The sequence below is a fragment of the Ischnura elegans genome, chromosome 1, assembly GCF_921293095.1.
Source record: "Ischnura elegans chromosome 1, ioIscEleg1.1, whole genome shotgun sequence".
Taxonomy (NCBI): Eukaryota; Metazoa; Arthropoda; class Insecta; order Odonata; family Coenagrionidae; genus Ischnura; species Ischnura elegans.
This window is the reverse complement of record NC_060246.1, coordinates 40,733,743-40,751,868: the sequence shown is the minus strand read 5'-3', so window position 1 is coordinate 40,751,868 and position 18,126 is coordinate 40,733,743. Positions and strand designations below refer to the sequence as shown.

General features: G+C 41.4%; 1 protein-coding gene across 2 annotated transcripts in view; it reads left to right on the top strand.

Annotated features, from left to right (window-relative positions):
• Nucleotides 1–5,352: 5,352 nt before the first annotated feature.
• LOC124159295 (extensin-like) overlaps nt 5,353–18,126 on the top strand; it is a 30,357-nt gene continuing 17,583 nt past the window's right edge. Inside the window, exon 1 of one of the 2 annotated variants that reach the window (XM_046535018.1) lies at nt 5,353–6,312. In XM_046535018.1, the coding sequence (XP_046390974.1) occupies nt 6,075–6,312 (238 nt within the window). In that variant the 5' untranslated portion in view covers nt 5,353–6,074. Of the gene's footprint in view, nt 6,313–11,654; nt 12,071–18,126 lie in introns of those variants that run through there. The other variant, XM_046535028.1, reaches the window with a different exon arrangement.

The window sequence follows — 18,126 nt, the reverse complement described above, 5'->3', positions numbered from 1 at the left end:
AATAAAAAACTAGGTGAGATGATGGAAAGCACAGAAGGAATTAAGAGCCCACTCATCAATAATAACCAGTATCGTCACAGCTCATGGCGACCGCAAGAAAGAAATTATGGACAAAATATGTACAATCGCGTTCATAATTCATGCTCGAGGAGCAAGAGGTGTTTCACTGGGTCGCCCCACTCCGAAAGAGGAGTGGATGGGAGGATTGCAGGATAGGCAAAGAAGAAAAGGGGTCGAGAATAATGCCTCGTTTAAACACTGGACGACGGCGACTGCCAGTCGCCTGCTGGGTGTAAAATTCCCCTTGATGACGCCGAAGAAGGGAAGGGAACGAACGGTACCTCACACTTTTCTCCGCATCAATCTTTATTTACTTCTCCTCATCTTTCGTCTCTTTATTTCACCATTCACCCTTTCATCCTGTCCTTGAGCCTACATAATCTTCAATCCCACTCATCTGAACTCACTTACCGAAAATTCATTTCACAAAAACTCATTTTATTATATCTTTCAGCCTCCTTCCTTAAAAATAATGAGAAAAAAAGGAGTAAATTGAAAATTTCATCGTTAAACTCCCTTGGTTTCACAACCAACTATTATTATTCTTTTTATCCCTTTCCCTTTTCCAGGCATTAAAGTCACTCCATTTCTAACACATTTATCGCGCTCGGTCCTCCATATAATACTGCTAAGGTTAAATACGAACGTACTAATAGTTTCGCCTCTTCCGTGTATTAGGTAATTGGTTTGACTGCAACCAAAAATGTATAATTCATGGATACAAAAGTACTACTTGAAATCACTGAATTACAACCACATAGGTGGCAATATTTTATCTCAATTTGATCATACAGTAATTTCAATAGCCTCCACTCATTCAAATGAAAATTACTAAATAGTTAATGCCGCACGAATAAATACACTTGATGAAAAGTCCATCTCAGATGATAAAGAAAATCGACACTAACCAATGGGATAGGAGTCAGTTCGTAAATATTTTATTTGAATATAATATAAGGATTTAAAGGACATTTTCATGCTGATAGTACGCAATATCAAAACGTATATCAGGATTATTAAGCATAAAAAGATTAATAACAAGCGAAAGTTTTATGGTTAAACAAATAATTATCATACAGTGGAGACGAAACAAATTGATTCGATGATTTCTCTTTCAAAATTTCACTAAGCCAAATTACCATGACAGAATTCATTCGAGCACGTATCCTTTTTCATTATATAATCTCTCGCGGTGAAGTAAACTTTTAATTGTAAAACTCACGGTTTAACTCTTAGGAATCGCTTTGAATTCGCACCTCAAGCCATCACGCCAGATTTAAAAAAATCTCTGAAACCGTTCCATTCGTTTAAGAGATGAGTTATAAACGTAAAAAAATACAAATGGTCCGACTCGCACATGTTAGGAGAGAAAGAGTAATTTACTGTGTGAATGGGCATGAGATATATTCAATGAACAAAAATGCAGCCATAGAACGGCCAATTAGCAGTTTTTATTTTATTTCAGTTTTTATTATTATTCTTGGCTAACTTTTTTTTTATACCACAGTTTTGGCACAAAATTCCATCATACGGGAAAAGCTTAGGCATACCCGACACCGAAAAGCTATTAAATCAAAATAAAAAATTGTAACTAAATAACATTAATAAGACGCAATTTTCACGACACATGATGAAACATAAAGGAGGTAGCTGCACCAAAAGCTACTACTGACACATCATCCCGAAAACACATGTAACGATACTAATACAATGGATTTAACTGATTACCTAAATTACTCAAATGTGAGTATGAGTGCCAATGATGATGGCCTAGTAAAATGGCAAAGTTACTAAACAATCCGAATCAGCGGAATTCTTATTACCTAAAAAGAATTAAAGCTATAAACGTGATGCAAATAAACAACATGCATGTTCAGAGTAATTCTTTGTTTCCTCACTGTGTACTTTGATTTTCATGCCTGAAGGAGATATTCAAATCGCGGAATTTGTCGTGGCTTGATAACTTTGAAATGAAGCTTGAGGACAAGGAAACTAGGAATTACTCTTGAGCAACAATATTCCTGCTGTTCAGAAGAATATACTAAGAAATGTCTAAGGAATTTTAGATGCGTATTGTTGAATTTTTACCGGTTATAAATGGCAAAAAAAATACATTTTCATTCTTATGAAGGATTTCACGTAATTTTTAAGAATTTTTAAAAATAACTATCAAATAAAAAAATGAGGGGTCCAGATAATAACGCGATTTCTGTGGTTCAACTTGGCTATTCTTTACCCTATTCTGCCCTAGATGGAAGTAAATTAAACAAACATCTCCCTTCTAACCACAGGATAGTAACGACGTTACTCGGTGTTCCTCCACCCTTCCTCTGAAAATGGGAATACTCAGAAAGAAACTCAGGTTTTTTCGAGCTTTTCGAATGGGCAGCAATCTGACTCTTTTTCCTAAATATTTTTATTAAAGGCCGAATGCATAGTGTTTATGTTTCGACGATTCCGGCATTCCATCCATCTTCATTTATTTCCTTCACCCCGAAAGCATCACAATTTAGCCTTTACATTGGAGGTTTCACAACAATTAACATACGACAACCACAAACAACTATGTCCTGGTCTGGGGTAACCTACACAGGCGGGATTCAAACCCGCGACCTTCATTGTGGCAGGCGAGGGAAGTAACCCGCCACCACCAAGATCGGTGGGGTATAGTCCTCGCCTGTCAGACATGCATATTTTTAAATTGCGTATTAAGTCACAAATGAAAATTCTTGATCCACTACAACACTCGTGACTGGGCTTCTATGAGATCGGAAAAAGAAAAAAGGGAAGATTCCTTGCGGATTGAGAGACGTAGTTGCCGTCCAGTGAGGGAGTTCATGACGTTCCGCCGACGGGAAGAGACTGAGGAAGGAGAAAGAAGGGGACGAGATGGAGTGGGGGGGCGAGAGAGGAAGGGAGGAGGAAGAGGAGAGAGAGAGAGAGAGATTGGGAGGGGCCCGTCGATGGGTGGAGCCCGTCACACACACAGGGGGTGGAGCTTGGCTCCGCCACCACTGTTGCATCGCCTTCGGTTTTCGGCGGAGGGAAGGGGGGGGGGGAGCGTCAAGTGGCTAAATGGGGAATCGAGAGTTTGCGGGGGGAGGGGGGAGGCAGCAGGCAGGAAGGCGGGAAGCAACCCACCCCTCTCGCCCCCTCTCACGGAAAAATCCCCGTCCCTCACCCTGTGCCGTATGGGAAACCACCCCGTCTCCCCCCACTCGTTGCCCGTCCAGCCCCCCTCTCCTTCATCCCCTCCTCCCCTCGCCAAACCCGCCGCAATCGATGCGGGTGCGCGCGCACGACTATGGGAGTTTTCGGATGCCGCGCCGGCGGCCGAGGGTGTGGGGGACGCGGCTGCAAGGCCGGACGGGGTGGAAGGGGAGGGTGGAAAGCTGAAAGTTTTACGCGAAAGGGGGCGCGCGATTCAAATCCTAACCCTCCCCACGGCCCCGTCACGGGCAGCGTGGTGTGGGGGTAGGGTGGTTTTGCAGGAGACGGCGGGGGTGTGAGAGTTTTCCTCCCTTTAAAAACCATCCACCACACTACCCCTCCTCAACCACCTACCCCTCTTATTTTCTGCCGAGCACGACGGTGGTGGTGGTTGCGAGGGCCCCTTCTTACAAGTTTCCCTTCCCCTCCAACTTCCCCTTCCCCGTCGCTTCCCTCCCCTCCCCCTCGATATAAAAGAGAGAACCCCGTGTGGTTCACGATCAAAGCCCGGTCAGCTGTTTTGCTGGGTTGTGTGGACCCAAAAATTCACACACATACACATCCTTCCCCCGCGATCACGGGCGCGCTGCCGGGGGAACACCGCCGGCTTTCCCCGTCTCTCCCCCGGGGTTTCCCCAAAAGTTTTCACGCGCGCTGCCCGAAAAGAGGTTGCATCTAGCTTCGAGAGAGATCCGCAACCAAAAAATTTACCAAGTGAGCGATATCTTCGAGACGAGTACTAAGGACTGTGATTTTTCCTACGCTTCGGTGGCAGTGCAGAAATTTTTAAGAGGGGCCCGGAGATCCTCTTGTTTCTAAATTATGGGAAAGTTCTAAATTTTTAGGAACTTAAGGAAAAAGTCAGGCACTGCAGGGAGGCTGCCGGAGAATAGGGGAGTGTTTGAAGCAGACATCGCGCGTGCCGTGAGGGAGAAAAGGGTTGGAACGGATTTACGCTGCATTCCTTTTGCGCGCCTTTTCCTCGTATTTTGGAGAGGAGGGTGCAGGGGAGCAGCAGCAGCGGAGTGTGAGGGAGAGAGAGGAGCAGCAAGAGAGAGAGAGGGGTGCAGAGGAAGAGAGACAGAAGAAGGCAGTGCCTGTTTGTGTTGCGCGCGCGCCCCGCCTACCAAAGGGGGCGCTTTCCCCCTCCACGGACCCCTCCGCCCCCCTCCCTCTTCCCTAACCCTGAAACCACCACGTGCCTCTTTAGCCCTTACGGAACTCAAAGCAGGCTCACTCTCTCGCCAGCCGTCGCCTCAGAGCGAGGGCAACAATCCCTTTTCGATTCCAACTCCGTTTTCCTCTATTTTCCCTTCTCTCGACCCTTCTCGCCGCGCAGTAACCCCATCTCTCTGACCCCACTTCCTTCCTTCCCATGCTTAGCCAATCACCTTGCGTTATCTCTCTCTCTCTACGGCAAATCCCTCTCATTTCAAAAATCACGCCGTGTCAGTTCAAAAATTCTTCATCGCTTCAAGACTTCATCATCAGCTGTTTGCAGATTTTTAGACCTCATAGTAACTTGGAATGCTCACCCTTATCGGCACTCCTGTCAGCATCGTCCCTCGGAGAACACGTGCGCAGACCTTGAAAAATTGATAAACCTCAGCGAGGAGCCTAACAGCGGGCGAATGAGACTCAACACCTGGGTGGGCAACAACGTGAGGAATACAGAAGAGCGGAAGATCACGAAGACGACGACGGCCTCAAGTCATCCGTCCGCGAAGGATAACGCTCAAGACGGATGAAGTCGAGGCCGAACCTGTTCCTCTCAACGTCGAAGTCAGACAGACCGCTGAGGATCACGCTGTTCATCAGGGAGAGGAAGTCAGCGGGAGGCGCGGGGAAAGAGGAGGAGGAGGACAGATTCGCCGCCGGTGCTTGGGAATCTTCGCGAGGCGGAGGAAAGACGACCAGAGGTGTTGGTGCAGCCACGTTAGGGATACAGCAGCGGGAGAGATCTTCTTGCCCGAGGAGGAGGAGGAGGTGGAGGGCGGAGGGCAGAGGAGAGGAGGAGAAGAGGAGGAGGTGCCGGCGGCTGAGGTCCACGTGGCCCGCAGAGGAGGCGGCGTCGGCGGGTAGTGCGACGACGCGCCGCCGCGGCGGAGGAGGGCGGCGGTGGGGGACGGGCGACCCACGGCCCTCCGGCCGGGACACGTGACGGAAAGCGCCAAAGACGAAACGGGCCGCGGCGCGCGGGATAGCTGTCCTTCGCGGGAGGGCGGAAAAAAAGAAGACAGGGTAGGAAGCAAAAACAAAGGCTGCTTGACACTTGATTGCCACGCTTGTCCCAGTATTGCGAACCACATTTTTTTCCCCCGCCGCGAAGTCCCTTTTCGTGGATGATAAAAACTGCAAAGCTGAAAGACACTCGTGCCCTTAAGTTCACCGCATTTAAAAAGTTACTTCAACTTGAGCGCTGTTAAATTCTTTTCTAAATACGCAAACACCGTCCTTGAAGAAGTGGTGGCAGAAGACAAGTATCGCTGACACTTAAAAAAGAAAGAGAAAATTGTGAGATTTCTAAGGGGAAGTACGAACTTTCTAAAAAGAGAATATTATCTCTCCGTGGAAAAAGGAGACCAAGTATATATATTATATATAAATGTATACAAGAAAAAGGTTTTCAAAACAATTATTACTGTACTCGAGGCCGTCCGCTCCTTTCGTTTGTTCTTAAAAGGAAAACAAAGATCTCTGCCCAAACGCAGGGAATAATAAACACTTGCCTTTTTCTTTCAACGTGTCTAGTCGACGCCAAAGATTATTTGTAAACATAAGAAGGGAGACAAATCTAGTCCAAGATGCCGCGCTGTTTGATGGCAAAGAAGTGGAAGTACCCGTGGGACCGGGAGAAGGCGGCCAGGGAATCGGAGGCTGCGGCCGGGGAGACCAAAGGGGCGTCAGGGCCGGCCGAGGAAGAGGCGAGGACGCCGTCGCCGACGCCGTGGGGGCCGTCCAGCCCAACGGCGGGGGCCACGGCTCCCAGCCCGCCCCCCAACGCACCGGGGACACCAGACAGAGTCGCTGTCCTTTACAACGGTAAGCACTACCAACTCATTAATTACGTTAACCTACGGTTCGGTGATTATTTTTCATGCAATGCGAGGCCAAATGTTTTATTCATCAAAATTGTAGTAGCATGCTTATCGTATATGCATTCAATTCATTTGTGAATACATTATTGGACTAACTTCTCTCCAAAATATTATGAGGGCTGTGTCATGTCAATGTTTTCTGTTCACAAAAACTGCGACTCTGGGACAATAACCGAAGCAGCCACGGCCGAGATTTATGATATTTGGTTACGCTGTATTCCATCTAGTGAAAAAATCTTTTTTCGAATTGTCTAACTAAGCAAATTAGATAACTGGCATTAGAATTTTGCCCTTAAAATCTAACGTGATTGGCTAAACTGATAGAAAGTTGACCTAAGTAACCGTAAAGTCGGGCATCTTCAATCCAATTTCTGCGAACAATCTCCTCGGTACCGCGACGTTGGCCAAAGTCAATGCTGCCTTTTTCTCACTTTCATAATTATAATTACTTATTCAATTAGCATAAGTTGGAGTGGTTGTATAGCGTGGTTAAATCACAGAATACTCAAAAGTTTTCATTTTTAATAGCAACCTCCGCCGCGAGTTAAATTCAACCAAATAAGGATCTGCGGCCAAACTAAAATTTTTGTGAATGATTCATTTCGAAGGACAATTATTTTTTATTTACCGCGACCCAACTGAACAGTATGCTGGGATTGACAGTGTTTACCACCGAAAACGCCAAGTTTGCACATGTCAACAAACATGATCGTTGATGAAATGAATTAGTAGTTAATTTTTTATACATCAGAACCGTATATTCATTGAGCATAGCATCCTGTCAAAAACTTGGCCGGCAAAACGGACTTGGTCGGCAACAACTCATCAGGCACAAAAATGATATTGATCAGTTATAATCTTGAGATACAATGAAATGTAATGGAATTATTAATCTTTATTGAATCATGATGTTTTTCACGAATCCATTTGCAACGATACAAACATATTCTCGACAGTGGAATAGAATTTAGTGTGTACATTTTATTTTTAGTATTATTGGGTGGTTTGATAATTCATTAGCTTGCTTTTGACCGTTCTGAGTAAATATTATATAGAGGCGATTAAAAATATCAACTGTATTTCGAAATGCATTACATATATTATTTTGATTTCGATGACAGTTAATTTTTTATTCAAACAATTTTAAGCGATTTATATGATTAATTTAATTGGACTTGAAAAATCTTAAACAAATTAAGTTAATATTGCTTTTTGACCATGCAGTCGTAGATGATTTTGGATATCTTTTGATTAATAGTTGCCATCGTATACTCTAAAATACATTTGAAGGGCAGAAGGGTGTACAATGATGTACATTTGCTGCTCTCTGAAATGAAATAGCTTAAAAGGAATACTTAGTTGGGCATTGAAAATATATTACTTAAGCTTTACATACTGCTTTAAACGAACTATTAGTTTTCAGATATGTGCTTCACCTCGTAAATAATAACTTAGGCACATAATTTCCATCACCTCATTTAATCTCTTCCAACTGGCAGAAGTTCATACATGATGTTTACAAGAGGAGTGAGAAAGAACGCTACAAGAATTCTTAGCAGCAAAAGAAGGTGTAATTGTTATCATGCACCAAAATCATGCCCTTAACACTCGGTCGGCATACGATTATTTAGTTTGTTTATATATAAAAATATGTCCATAATGAGCAAATGCCATTAATTTATTCTCTGTATTTACTAGCTCTCATTAAATCGGCTACGTCTCAATTCACATAATTAGCATCCCTGTAAACGAAGTAGTCATTTTACAAATGGGTAACTTTGGCGTGATAAACTGGAATCCACTGAAAACTAAAACTGAATATAACAGTAGACATAAATCAATTTAAAAGTAAAATATTTCATAACTTTATACGTTAGCGAAAACTTCAACCTAAAATTTCAAGACCTTAAAATTATTCAAAGTAACAAACCCGAAACTTTAACCGTGAATCCTATGCATTTCTTAAGGAAACTATTTTTTTGGATTCCAAAGGATCTTTCTCACAAATTGGAATGCATATGACTTTATATAAGCAACTAAGCTTCTGCATGATCGAATGCAACTTATAAATTTACCGAAAACATTTTCTGAACCATAAGATATTCTCCTTTATGCTTTCGAAAACCCCCCAATATTTACATCAAAAAACTATCTGGTAGTAAAAATAATCAGCAAATTGACAGTACTTTCAACGATAAAGCACCTTCTACGCACCTCCTTAGTGACACAAACTACTCACCTTCTATTCTCAATTAAGAAACCTGTATGTAAACTGGAATTACTGATGGCCAAAAATTGAGCGATAAAGTCAATTCATCAGTGAGTTCACCAGAAAATAGGAATAAACCTCGAAAATTACCATTTTATATGCATGCTATTGACCTGGAGCTCACTGAAACGATTAACTATTTTTATCGAAATATATTGTTGGCAACTTTATACTTCAAGGTATTTGGTATCACTATGACTCTAATTTAATACCAGGATTTTTATGCTCTACTTCCATAATGTATTGAGCAATGAGGCACGAATTTACTAGAGATAAATAAAGAGCAAATAGCAAAGCTGACAAAAACCAATAATTTCTTCGGGCGTACATATTAATGAGGTAGCTTTGTTATGAATTTCATGGTATCAGAAACCCCTTCATTGAAAATTCGTCTACATCCGATGCTTTAAATTTTCAATTCCAAGTCATAAATGTAGTAAATAATCTATAACCATTACCATTGGACCAGGACATTTCTTGGTTTCAAACTAATGGTTAATCCTCATTAGTGCACAATACGTTTAAAATGCTAATCGTAGAGATAAACTGAAATTTCTGCTCCAAGGCAAACAAGGAAACTTAACGATTCGCGGAAATAAATCGAAGTGTCCACGCTATTCGGGCGTCAGTCACACCCCATTCCTTTCATTCCCTTTCGTGAGAGACTCAAATTAAAATTCCCAACATTAAAGTCAAAAAGCGATGTTAAGTTTACACCTGGGCTCTTTTTCTGGCCCACGCAACACGTAGTGAAACTGTTCCGATCTTTCGGTTTGGAATAGAGGAGATACCGGTAATCGCGTATGGCAGGCGAATGTAGAGCTAAAATTAGGCAAAATTCCCTTGTTGACTGGGCAAAATATACGTTTTTACCGAGGGGAGGAAATTTAAATGCCGAAGGAAAGGGTGGTAAAAAAGGAAATCTCATCTATCACCTTACACTTAAGGTTTTTCTTTTACACGGAAAGAGCCTGCTAATGCGAATGATAGGAATCAATTTTTAACACTCAGCAACCGAGGCCGAGAACGGTGCCTCCCCCCAAGTCTTTATAAGGGCGATAAGGAAAAATGGAGCATGTCGCGGGTATTTCTTTTAACCCTCCTTCGTGCGACTGAAATTCGAGAAGGATAAATGCGAGCGAAGACTGCTTGCTGAAGTCCCAGTGTTCATAAAAACGTGTAATGAGTTATTTAGTACGCGCAAGGAATGGCCAACAAGCCCTAGAGGAAAAGGAGCATTTAATTATCCTTATAAAAGGAAATAATTACCACGTGGTACAACCGTGAATTACAAAAAAACAATATAATGCAATATATATATAGTACATACTACATTCCTTACTACCAAGGATTATGAGACACAATACTCTGCAAGAATAAAGAAAATACGGCGAATACTAAGGAAAAATATCACTGAAAAAGATAAATTTGAAATGCATAGATATTCTATAAGCTCATAGTGCTTAGTGAGAACCACAATCTTTGATTCTCCCATGATTAATGGCACATTGATTGGAGTTGATTTGAAAAACGATTCAAATTCCCGGCAACGAATTCTACTTCCGTTTTCCCCAAAAATGTATGATAAACTTCCCCTCATGCCTTATTTCATTCCCAAACACAATGCCTCTCCCAACGGTCAAATTGCCACCATAATAGCCAGCATATGCCAAAGTGAATGCTCCACTTTTAGAAAAGAATTTTTACAACGCCAGCCGAAGAAATACAGGCTAGGGAGGAATCACAGTGAAAAGAGGAGATTCCGTGAGTCACCCTTTTAGATAAAAAACCGTAATTAGCCTTATCTTATCGCAAATCGGGGTTTAATTTATTTAGAAGCGACGTAACTGTTGAGCATTTCAGAAACACGTGGTCACCCCTGTCACACGTTTTACGCCAACCTCTGGTGCCATGACACATACGCCACGTTCTCGAGGAAAGGGGAGGGGAGGAATGTATACAACCACGAGGAGGAGGAGGTAACAGTCGCCAGACGCCAACTCGCACCGAGGGGAGCCCCTCTGGGATCTGGTATGGTGGCAGGATCATTGTCTTATCTCATTAGGAGCGGCAGAAAAAAACTTGCACTCGCAACCCGCGTACAGACACAACTGTGAAACTCAACATGCACACACGGGGAAACACATGCGCACACATGCAAACTCACACACAGTGAATGGAGCAGCACGGCTGCACATAACGATCGTTCCAGAGGAGAATCCGCCATTTTGTCGTCGCCTCCTCTCTCTGAGGAGTTATAAGGGAGAGAGAGGTTGGGGCCGGAGTGGAGAGGCGGAGATGTTGTGAGGGAGGAGGAGCCGCTGCCATAGAAGGCGGTCCACATAGCGAGACAGAGAGATAGGTTACGGGCGGGTGGGGCATAGAGAAAGATAGATGGCGGGAGTGGGGCGGTCGCGATGACGTAACGACCGCGGAGACTGGGGGATAGAGAAAGAAATTTAGGGGAAGGAAAAAGAGGAATAGGGCGATAGGGACGCGGGATGGATGGCTATAGCGGTGGGAACGTGGAGGAGATGAAGAGAGATATAGGGGAATGGAATAGGACGATGGGAAGAGAGGATGGAGAAAGATGTAGGAAAAAAACAGTAGAAGAGAGCGGGGCGAGAGGCGGATGGTACCGGGCACTGACGTCACGAACCAAAAAGTCTGGATTTGAACCCCGCCCCGGTATTAACCCTCGGCTGGAGGGATAGAGAGGATAAAAAAAAAGTTTGAAAAAAAAATCATCATCCTCGCCACCCCACCACCGCATCACCTACCCAGCGCCTCCCCTCTCTGCATTCCCAACTCCACCTACGCAGCCTCCACACGCCTCTCTCTCTCTCTCTCCCTTTCCTCCTCCTCCGGGGCCCTAAAACCTACCCATCAACCCCCTCTCCTCACCCTCCCCTCCCCATTCTCTCTCTCCCCGCAGGTCCCAAATTCTGCACCGTCCGATTGCGACGGGCCTCAGTCGCACCAAGATCCCGGTCTCGATAGGAAGTGGGGATTCGGGCGAAGGAGGAGGGAAAGGGTTCCGCGGAATGGGCAGGGAGGCCCTAGGGAGGAGGAGGTGGGAGGAGCGGAGGAATAGGTGAGATTAGGGCAAAGGGCTACCACAACCACTTCTTGGACAACCGCATGACCTGCTTACGAAACCTTGCCAGTGAAACGTTCAACCAATTTTTTTTAACCCATATATATGTATATATTATTCAGCCATAACCGGAGCTCAACCGGTACCGCGTCGAACTCCCCAAGTTTTATCTCGTCCATGGGTTTAAACCGACTAATTGAATACCTTTCGGTCGGCGATAGTAATATTCAGCGGCAGAGGATGGGTATAATTAGGCTTCGGAGGCTTCCAACAGCAGCTCAAGATGATCGCTGGCAGTGGAGGAGGAGGTGGAGACGGAGGTGAAGGGCGTATACGGTAAGGTCAAAATAAAAAATTTATTTCCCAGTACCTGCTGGCTTTAATTTTAGAATGGCCATTTTCGTTATCGCTTGCTTCAGCTTCAAATCCGCCGAAACAACTCGCTAAGCTACTTTTTTCTTAAAATTTTACCTGCCTTTTTGGAATTCGTCAGAATATATTACTTTCTTTTCGACACAAATCACGAAATCGATTCAAAATTACGAGTACTTCTTGTCATGGAAAGAGGAAAGATTATGTAATTGATCATTTGCCCCCAATGTGCATTCCGCAAACATTTCACCATTAAAATCAAGAGTAAAGCTAATTTTTATGTGTAGTACGCATGAATTCACCTTCTATCCACAAAGATTCAGCTGAATTCAGTGTCAGTGAATATTTCTAGACACACGGAACTCTGGGACAGCCGCCATTTCTCTTTCCGCTGGATACTCGGACAGGACGGCATTCGACTATCAGTGGCGCCATCCCCATTTAAAGTGTAACTCAACGGAGAGATACGGGTTAGCGAAAAATTACTACATAATTGCAGCAATGAGTCCAAATTCTGGTATTCAATAGGGCTTTTAATCTCTACGATTTGACGGAATCTTATTTCCAAGGATTAATCTGCCTGCATTCTCATAATAACTTGAAGTTCCGAAGAAAAGATGGCAAATCTGTAATGACTCACTATGGGTTGCTTTGAGCAATTATTTTAGGGAAAAAAGTAAAAAAAAGAAGTATTAACTAAATTTAATCCTAAAGTGGTTTGCCAGGACGTATAATAAGAATAATTGTTTCGTTTCTTCCACTACATCCTATCCATTACTATGTGCGAGTACTTTTCACCAAGCATGCATGTACAATACTTAGATTTTAAATCAACAAATTTTGAGGTGATTTTTATGAGGTGATTATCTAGTAAATTAGAATTTTTTCAGCACTTGCAAGGTACGAAGAGATGCCAACAAATAATTTCACACAAATGATTTCAGTGAAAGAATATCTGGTATACCTAGAAATAAAACACGTTATACTTGTTTGAAATAAAAATTAATCTTCTAGCATATTTTAATTTCATAGGCCTAAATATATTTTTACTGCGTAAAAGTGATGCTTTCTTATAGCTGCAGCATAAAATTTACAGCATAATTACTTATTTTACAAAAACCTTGTTTTTAGCTAATCCAGTGTGTTTAATTTTGATTTTTGTAACAACACTTCACTTTATTATATAAAATCAATAGTCGTTAAATAATATGGAGAATAAAATACAATAAGCAAGATGCTACTTCCCAATATTTTGGCGAATTATGATTCCGCTATGTGACAAAATAGATTCATTAAAAAAACACTACCCAGCCCAATAACGCCACTACTAGCCCAGAATTTAAAGGAAAATGGAAAGATAGACTAATACTCAATGCCTCTGCTACAGCTTCTTCATAAGAAAATTATGAGAATTCCAGTGCAGCTTTATAGGAAAAATAACCGGCGAATATTCGGTACGTGTATATTTCTTAACCTCAGGATATATGATAAAACGCCACTCGAGAGAGGAATAGGAATACATGCAAACGCACGGCACTCGATTAAATACGAATAGAAATAGTATTCGATGTAAAACTCACTCATATTAATATATTAATCCTTGCCACGAACACTATTCCTCACAAATGTCACTGAAATTCAAGGAAATGTGCTTGTCAAAATTTAAGATGACTTTTTTGTCAAAAAAATACTTGAATACAAATGAAAAGCCTAAAATACGATAGATTGAAAGATTTATAATCTTTATTTATCTTGCCTTATCAAAAATTCTATTCCACATTTTTGAAAAAAAGTGTTTTCCTTAAGTGGGATCTGGGACCTAACTGAATGCTTTGAATGAATATACAGGGCCTGTAACAGCCCAGTGGGCCAGTTAAAAAATAAAGGTGCATAAAAAACCTTCAAAAAGCAATATTAACAACGCCAACTCTCTTGGAGAGCATAAATGGTATCGATGTATATTGATGGGGGAGATGCATGGTTTCATTATCATACTAACGTTTAAGTTGAAAAAAAATGGCAAAATGTTTGTAGAACTGGGTAGTGACCCCAAACTACGGGCTCCTAATGCTAAAATTTTTGAACAATTGTTTTGTAAGATATTCTAAAGGCTACGAAATAAGTACAGTTACAAAACTTTTATAAGACATTATCGAAATATATTCTTTAGGGTACGCCTTGTAAAATGCAAAAAACATTCTTTATCGAGAAATTAACATATCTGCATGAAATCAGTTATAAGAAGAAAATTTTTAATCAAACATCAACTCATACTAACATATGCAATCCTTTTTTATGATGAATGGTATGACGCCCGAAAAAGGAGAATTATGCTTATAAGAGTGAGATATTGATGGAATCGAATGATATCCTATGCACCTACATTATTGGGACTCAGAGCCTGAAAATGGCAAAAACAGAGAACGTAAACACCATAAAGAGAACAAAGATACCTCTAGACGGGAAAAAACAGGATTTTCCACCTGTTTTACAGCCGTTTAGGAAGAAGCGAGATAAGGGCACGTCTATCAACATATCTTAAAAGCACTTCCCTGGGGAAGAGCCGAAATCGGGGGTGGCAGACATTTAGACGGAGGTGCTAAAGGCATTGCATTCCAGAGCCCCAGCGCCTGGTTTTACCCTCCCATTCGTCGGATAGCACCTTTCTCGTCTCCTCCCCCCCCCCCAATCCTTTCAACCTTCCCAAGCTTCCGCTAACCTCCTTGAGGTGGTAACGGGAGGAACTGAATGAAAAAAAGACAGAAACGTTGCGAGAAGAGAAAAGAAAATAACTGCAAACAGAGGGAGGAAGGGGTCGAGGAATTTGCTCAGACTAGCGTAAATATGCGGATAGAATGAAGGAGAAAAATGAAAGCAGGAGGATAAGGATTAAGAACGTGGGAGAGAGAGAGCGTTGTGCCCGGGAAAACAGCAGTTGAAGAAAGAAATGGAATCAGTGTAACAGAATTCATGCATAGGAAGAAGAGGAAAGTAGAGAGAGTAAGAGAGGAAAAAGGGATAGGTGGATATTTAGTGAGAAGGAGAGGCTATTTCTTTCCCCGCTTCCCTCGCCCTTCAAGTTTTATCTCCACGAAACACGTACGGAACTTGGGCCTAGTTGTCTCAGGACGAAAAGATACGGTGGCGATTTCTGTTTCCACAGACCGCCGTCGTCTTTCTCCCACTCGTTAAGTACACGCAAGTGTCCGTGGCCGCGGTGGGGCGCAAGGGTTAGTGGGAACGGGGAAGCTATGAGGAGTGAACAGAGTGGGGAAGGAGTGGAGGACTATATGAATGGTGGGGTGTAGAGAGAGGATATACGTGGGTGGGAGGAGGAAGCCCTAACGAGAAGGAAACGCTGTCTGACGACGGAAAACAGTGCCGGACGGCGGAAAAAGTCCCGGCTTCCTAACCCGGGCGACGCGCAGCAGAAATACTCCCGGTAAGAGTGGTGGGAGATGCCGGGTAGCGAGAGACAGCGGTTCAGGGTAAATTTTCGCACACATTGGCTCCCACGCTCGGCAGAAAGATCTCTGGGCTCTTATCGAAAGCGTTGTAATTCTACCGTTAAACAATGCTGAAGGAATTGCGTAATTTCGTTTAAAATAAAGAATCCGAAATTAAACACCCCGAAAAAGTTTCAAAAAGAATAAAATATCGTGAAATTTTAGAAACGTATAAATTTTTTTAAAAAGTAATTTACGGGTGACATGAAAATAAAAATGGTAAGAATGAGTTCCACAATTTAGATGGATTAAAGTAATTGTAACAGAATCATTATGAAAAACGGCCATTACTTAATCTCACTACCACAAATGACATGAAGTTCCACGTTTGAATTCCCGTATTTACGATTTAAATTCTGCGTATTTAGGTAAAACTATTTTTTTGGTTATGTAGGACACTAATTCATTGGGGAACAGATTAAAAATATCTCATTTAAATGGATTCGATATGACGCTTTCACACATACGTCTACAAACTGCGCACAGCTATAACCCTCAATTCAAAACATTTCATGCAATGATAGGTAAAACATCGGAAATGTGCTAAAGGTTTTCCAGCTGCTGTCAATCGCAGATGATGTAACATTCTAGCCTAATCGCGGAACAATTTTACTAATTGAAACCGTGCGGAAGTAAATAGTCGTATACCCCCGTACGGAAGTAAAAGGTCATACATCCTATCTTGCTGTTGTAAATTTGAATCAATAAAATTGGGAAAAAATTAAAAGATTTAACGTCAGATGATTAGATCCCCAAATAAAACAATAATAATCCAAAATCCTTGGAAATCCGTCAAATAGTTTGTTTGATTATCATATCTGCAATCCAAGTATAACTCCACCGAGTATAACTTCCGTAAATGCGATATTGATATTTTATGTTCCAAAAAGGGCATCATGTGGCGATAAAAATTTCAGCACAAAATTTTGATCTGCGCCAAAAGTCTAGACAGCTTAGTTAACTACCTGGGCCAGAGTTCCCCTCTATGCATCGCAAAGTCATATATCCAAATATGATTTCGTCATTATTCATATCATCAATGGAATAATTATGGTGATTTTTTTACTTTCATGAAAATGTAAAGCTGTGTGTACTGGAGTATAAAAAAACATTATCGTTATATTCGGATTGAATTAGGAAATCAATTAGCATATCAATACATTCCAAATTGCTCCTAGACAGGTTACTGTTATTCTTGTATTGAAACACTTATGGAATTTTGATGATTATCTATGCCCCTCATTTAAAAGAGACATTTGACGCGCATGAATCTGTATTACAAAGAAGTACCATTGGAATATTGAAATCAAACATAGGATATTTGGCATCTTTGCATCTTCCGAGTCAAACTTCTATCGCAAGGTCTACGAAAAAAATTGGAAGAACTTTTATGCATTTTTTTACTAAGCATTAACTGCACACAATAATCAGCAGCAATTTCACATGGAAAGGTGCTTGTCTAAATGATATATTTTTATGAAGTATTCAGCATTAAGATCTTCATCTAGCGATGCAAACGTAAGAAAATTATAATTATTATTGAGATTGAACTACTTGAAACATAGGTAATATTAAAAAAAAAATAAAAAGCGAGAAACTAGTTGCATACGCTTGTATTCTAAGGAATTGTCATTCTACAAATACCATATTTGCAACTAAATGTATCGCATGATTTAAAAAACACCAACCCCTTTATCTTTTCCAATTGTTTCTTGAAAGAAGCTGCTAGTTATAGACTACTTGAAAAATAATACAAGTATTTTCAACTTTCATAAATAAAAGATATCGTGCCTGTTCCACTGGAAAATGGTAAGGAAAGGTTTTCAGCTGGACTTACAAGATCTCTCTCAATTATAATGGTTAGGTTTCACCACATCTCAATTGGAATTAATAGATTCAATTGCAACTGCAATCCGACCGCCATTTACAGATGCACATCGCATGAATTACAATACGTTTTAAGCATTCGACAAGAAATTATGAATATTTTGGACTTGCATATATCTGGAAAATATTCAGCTAATTTGTGCATTTCAACCAGCTAGTGCATTTCACCTTTTTTAAAGGCTGAAAATATAAAAAAATAAGAGCAAATTTCGTTTACTTGCAGGAACATACGTCACTTTTTCTTTCGCTATCTCCCATCTGCAATTGACTTTTCTATTGCACTTTTAGGAACGCATATTTTAAAATATGGAGTGCATTTTAAATCTGAGTGAAATACCAAAACTTCAAAAACTAGTAAAGTGAAGATAGGGATAAATAAATAACAATTCTACGGCCTACACCAAGTTACAAAGCCTTAGCCCTTAACGTTTTAACGTAGCTATTAAAAATAAAATAATCAAATACATTTCAATTAGATAATAAATAAAAAATATCGTGTCCCCTAAACTGATTAAAACCGGGAAAGCACTGGTATTAACATAAACGTGAAAAGGTTCAGCTGTTTTAACTATGATCTTGAAGTCAAATGCGTAACTATTTCTAAAAACGCTTCTTTGCCGTGATTTA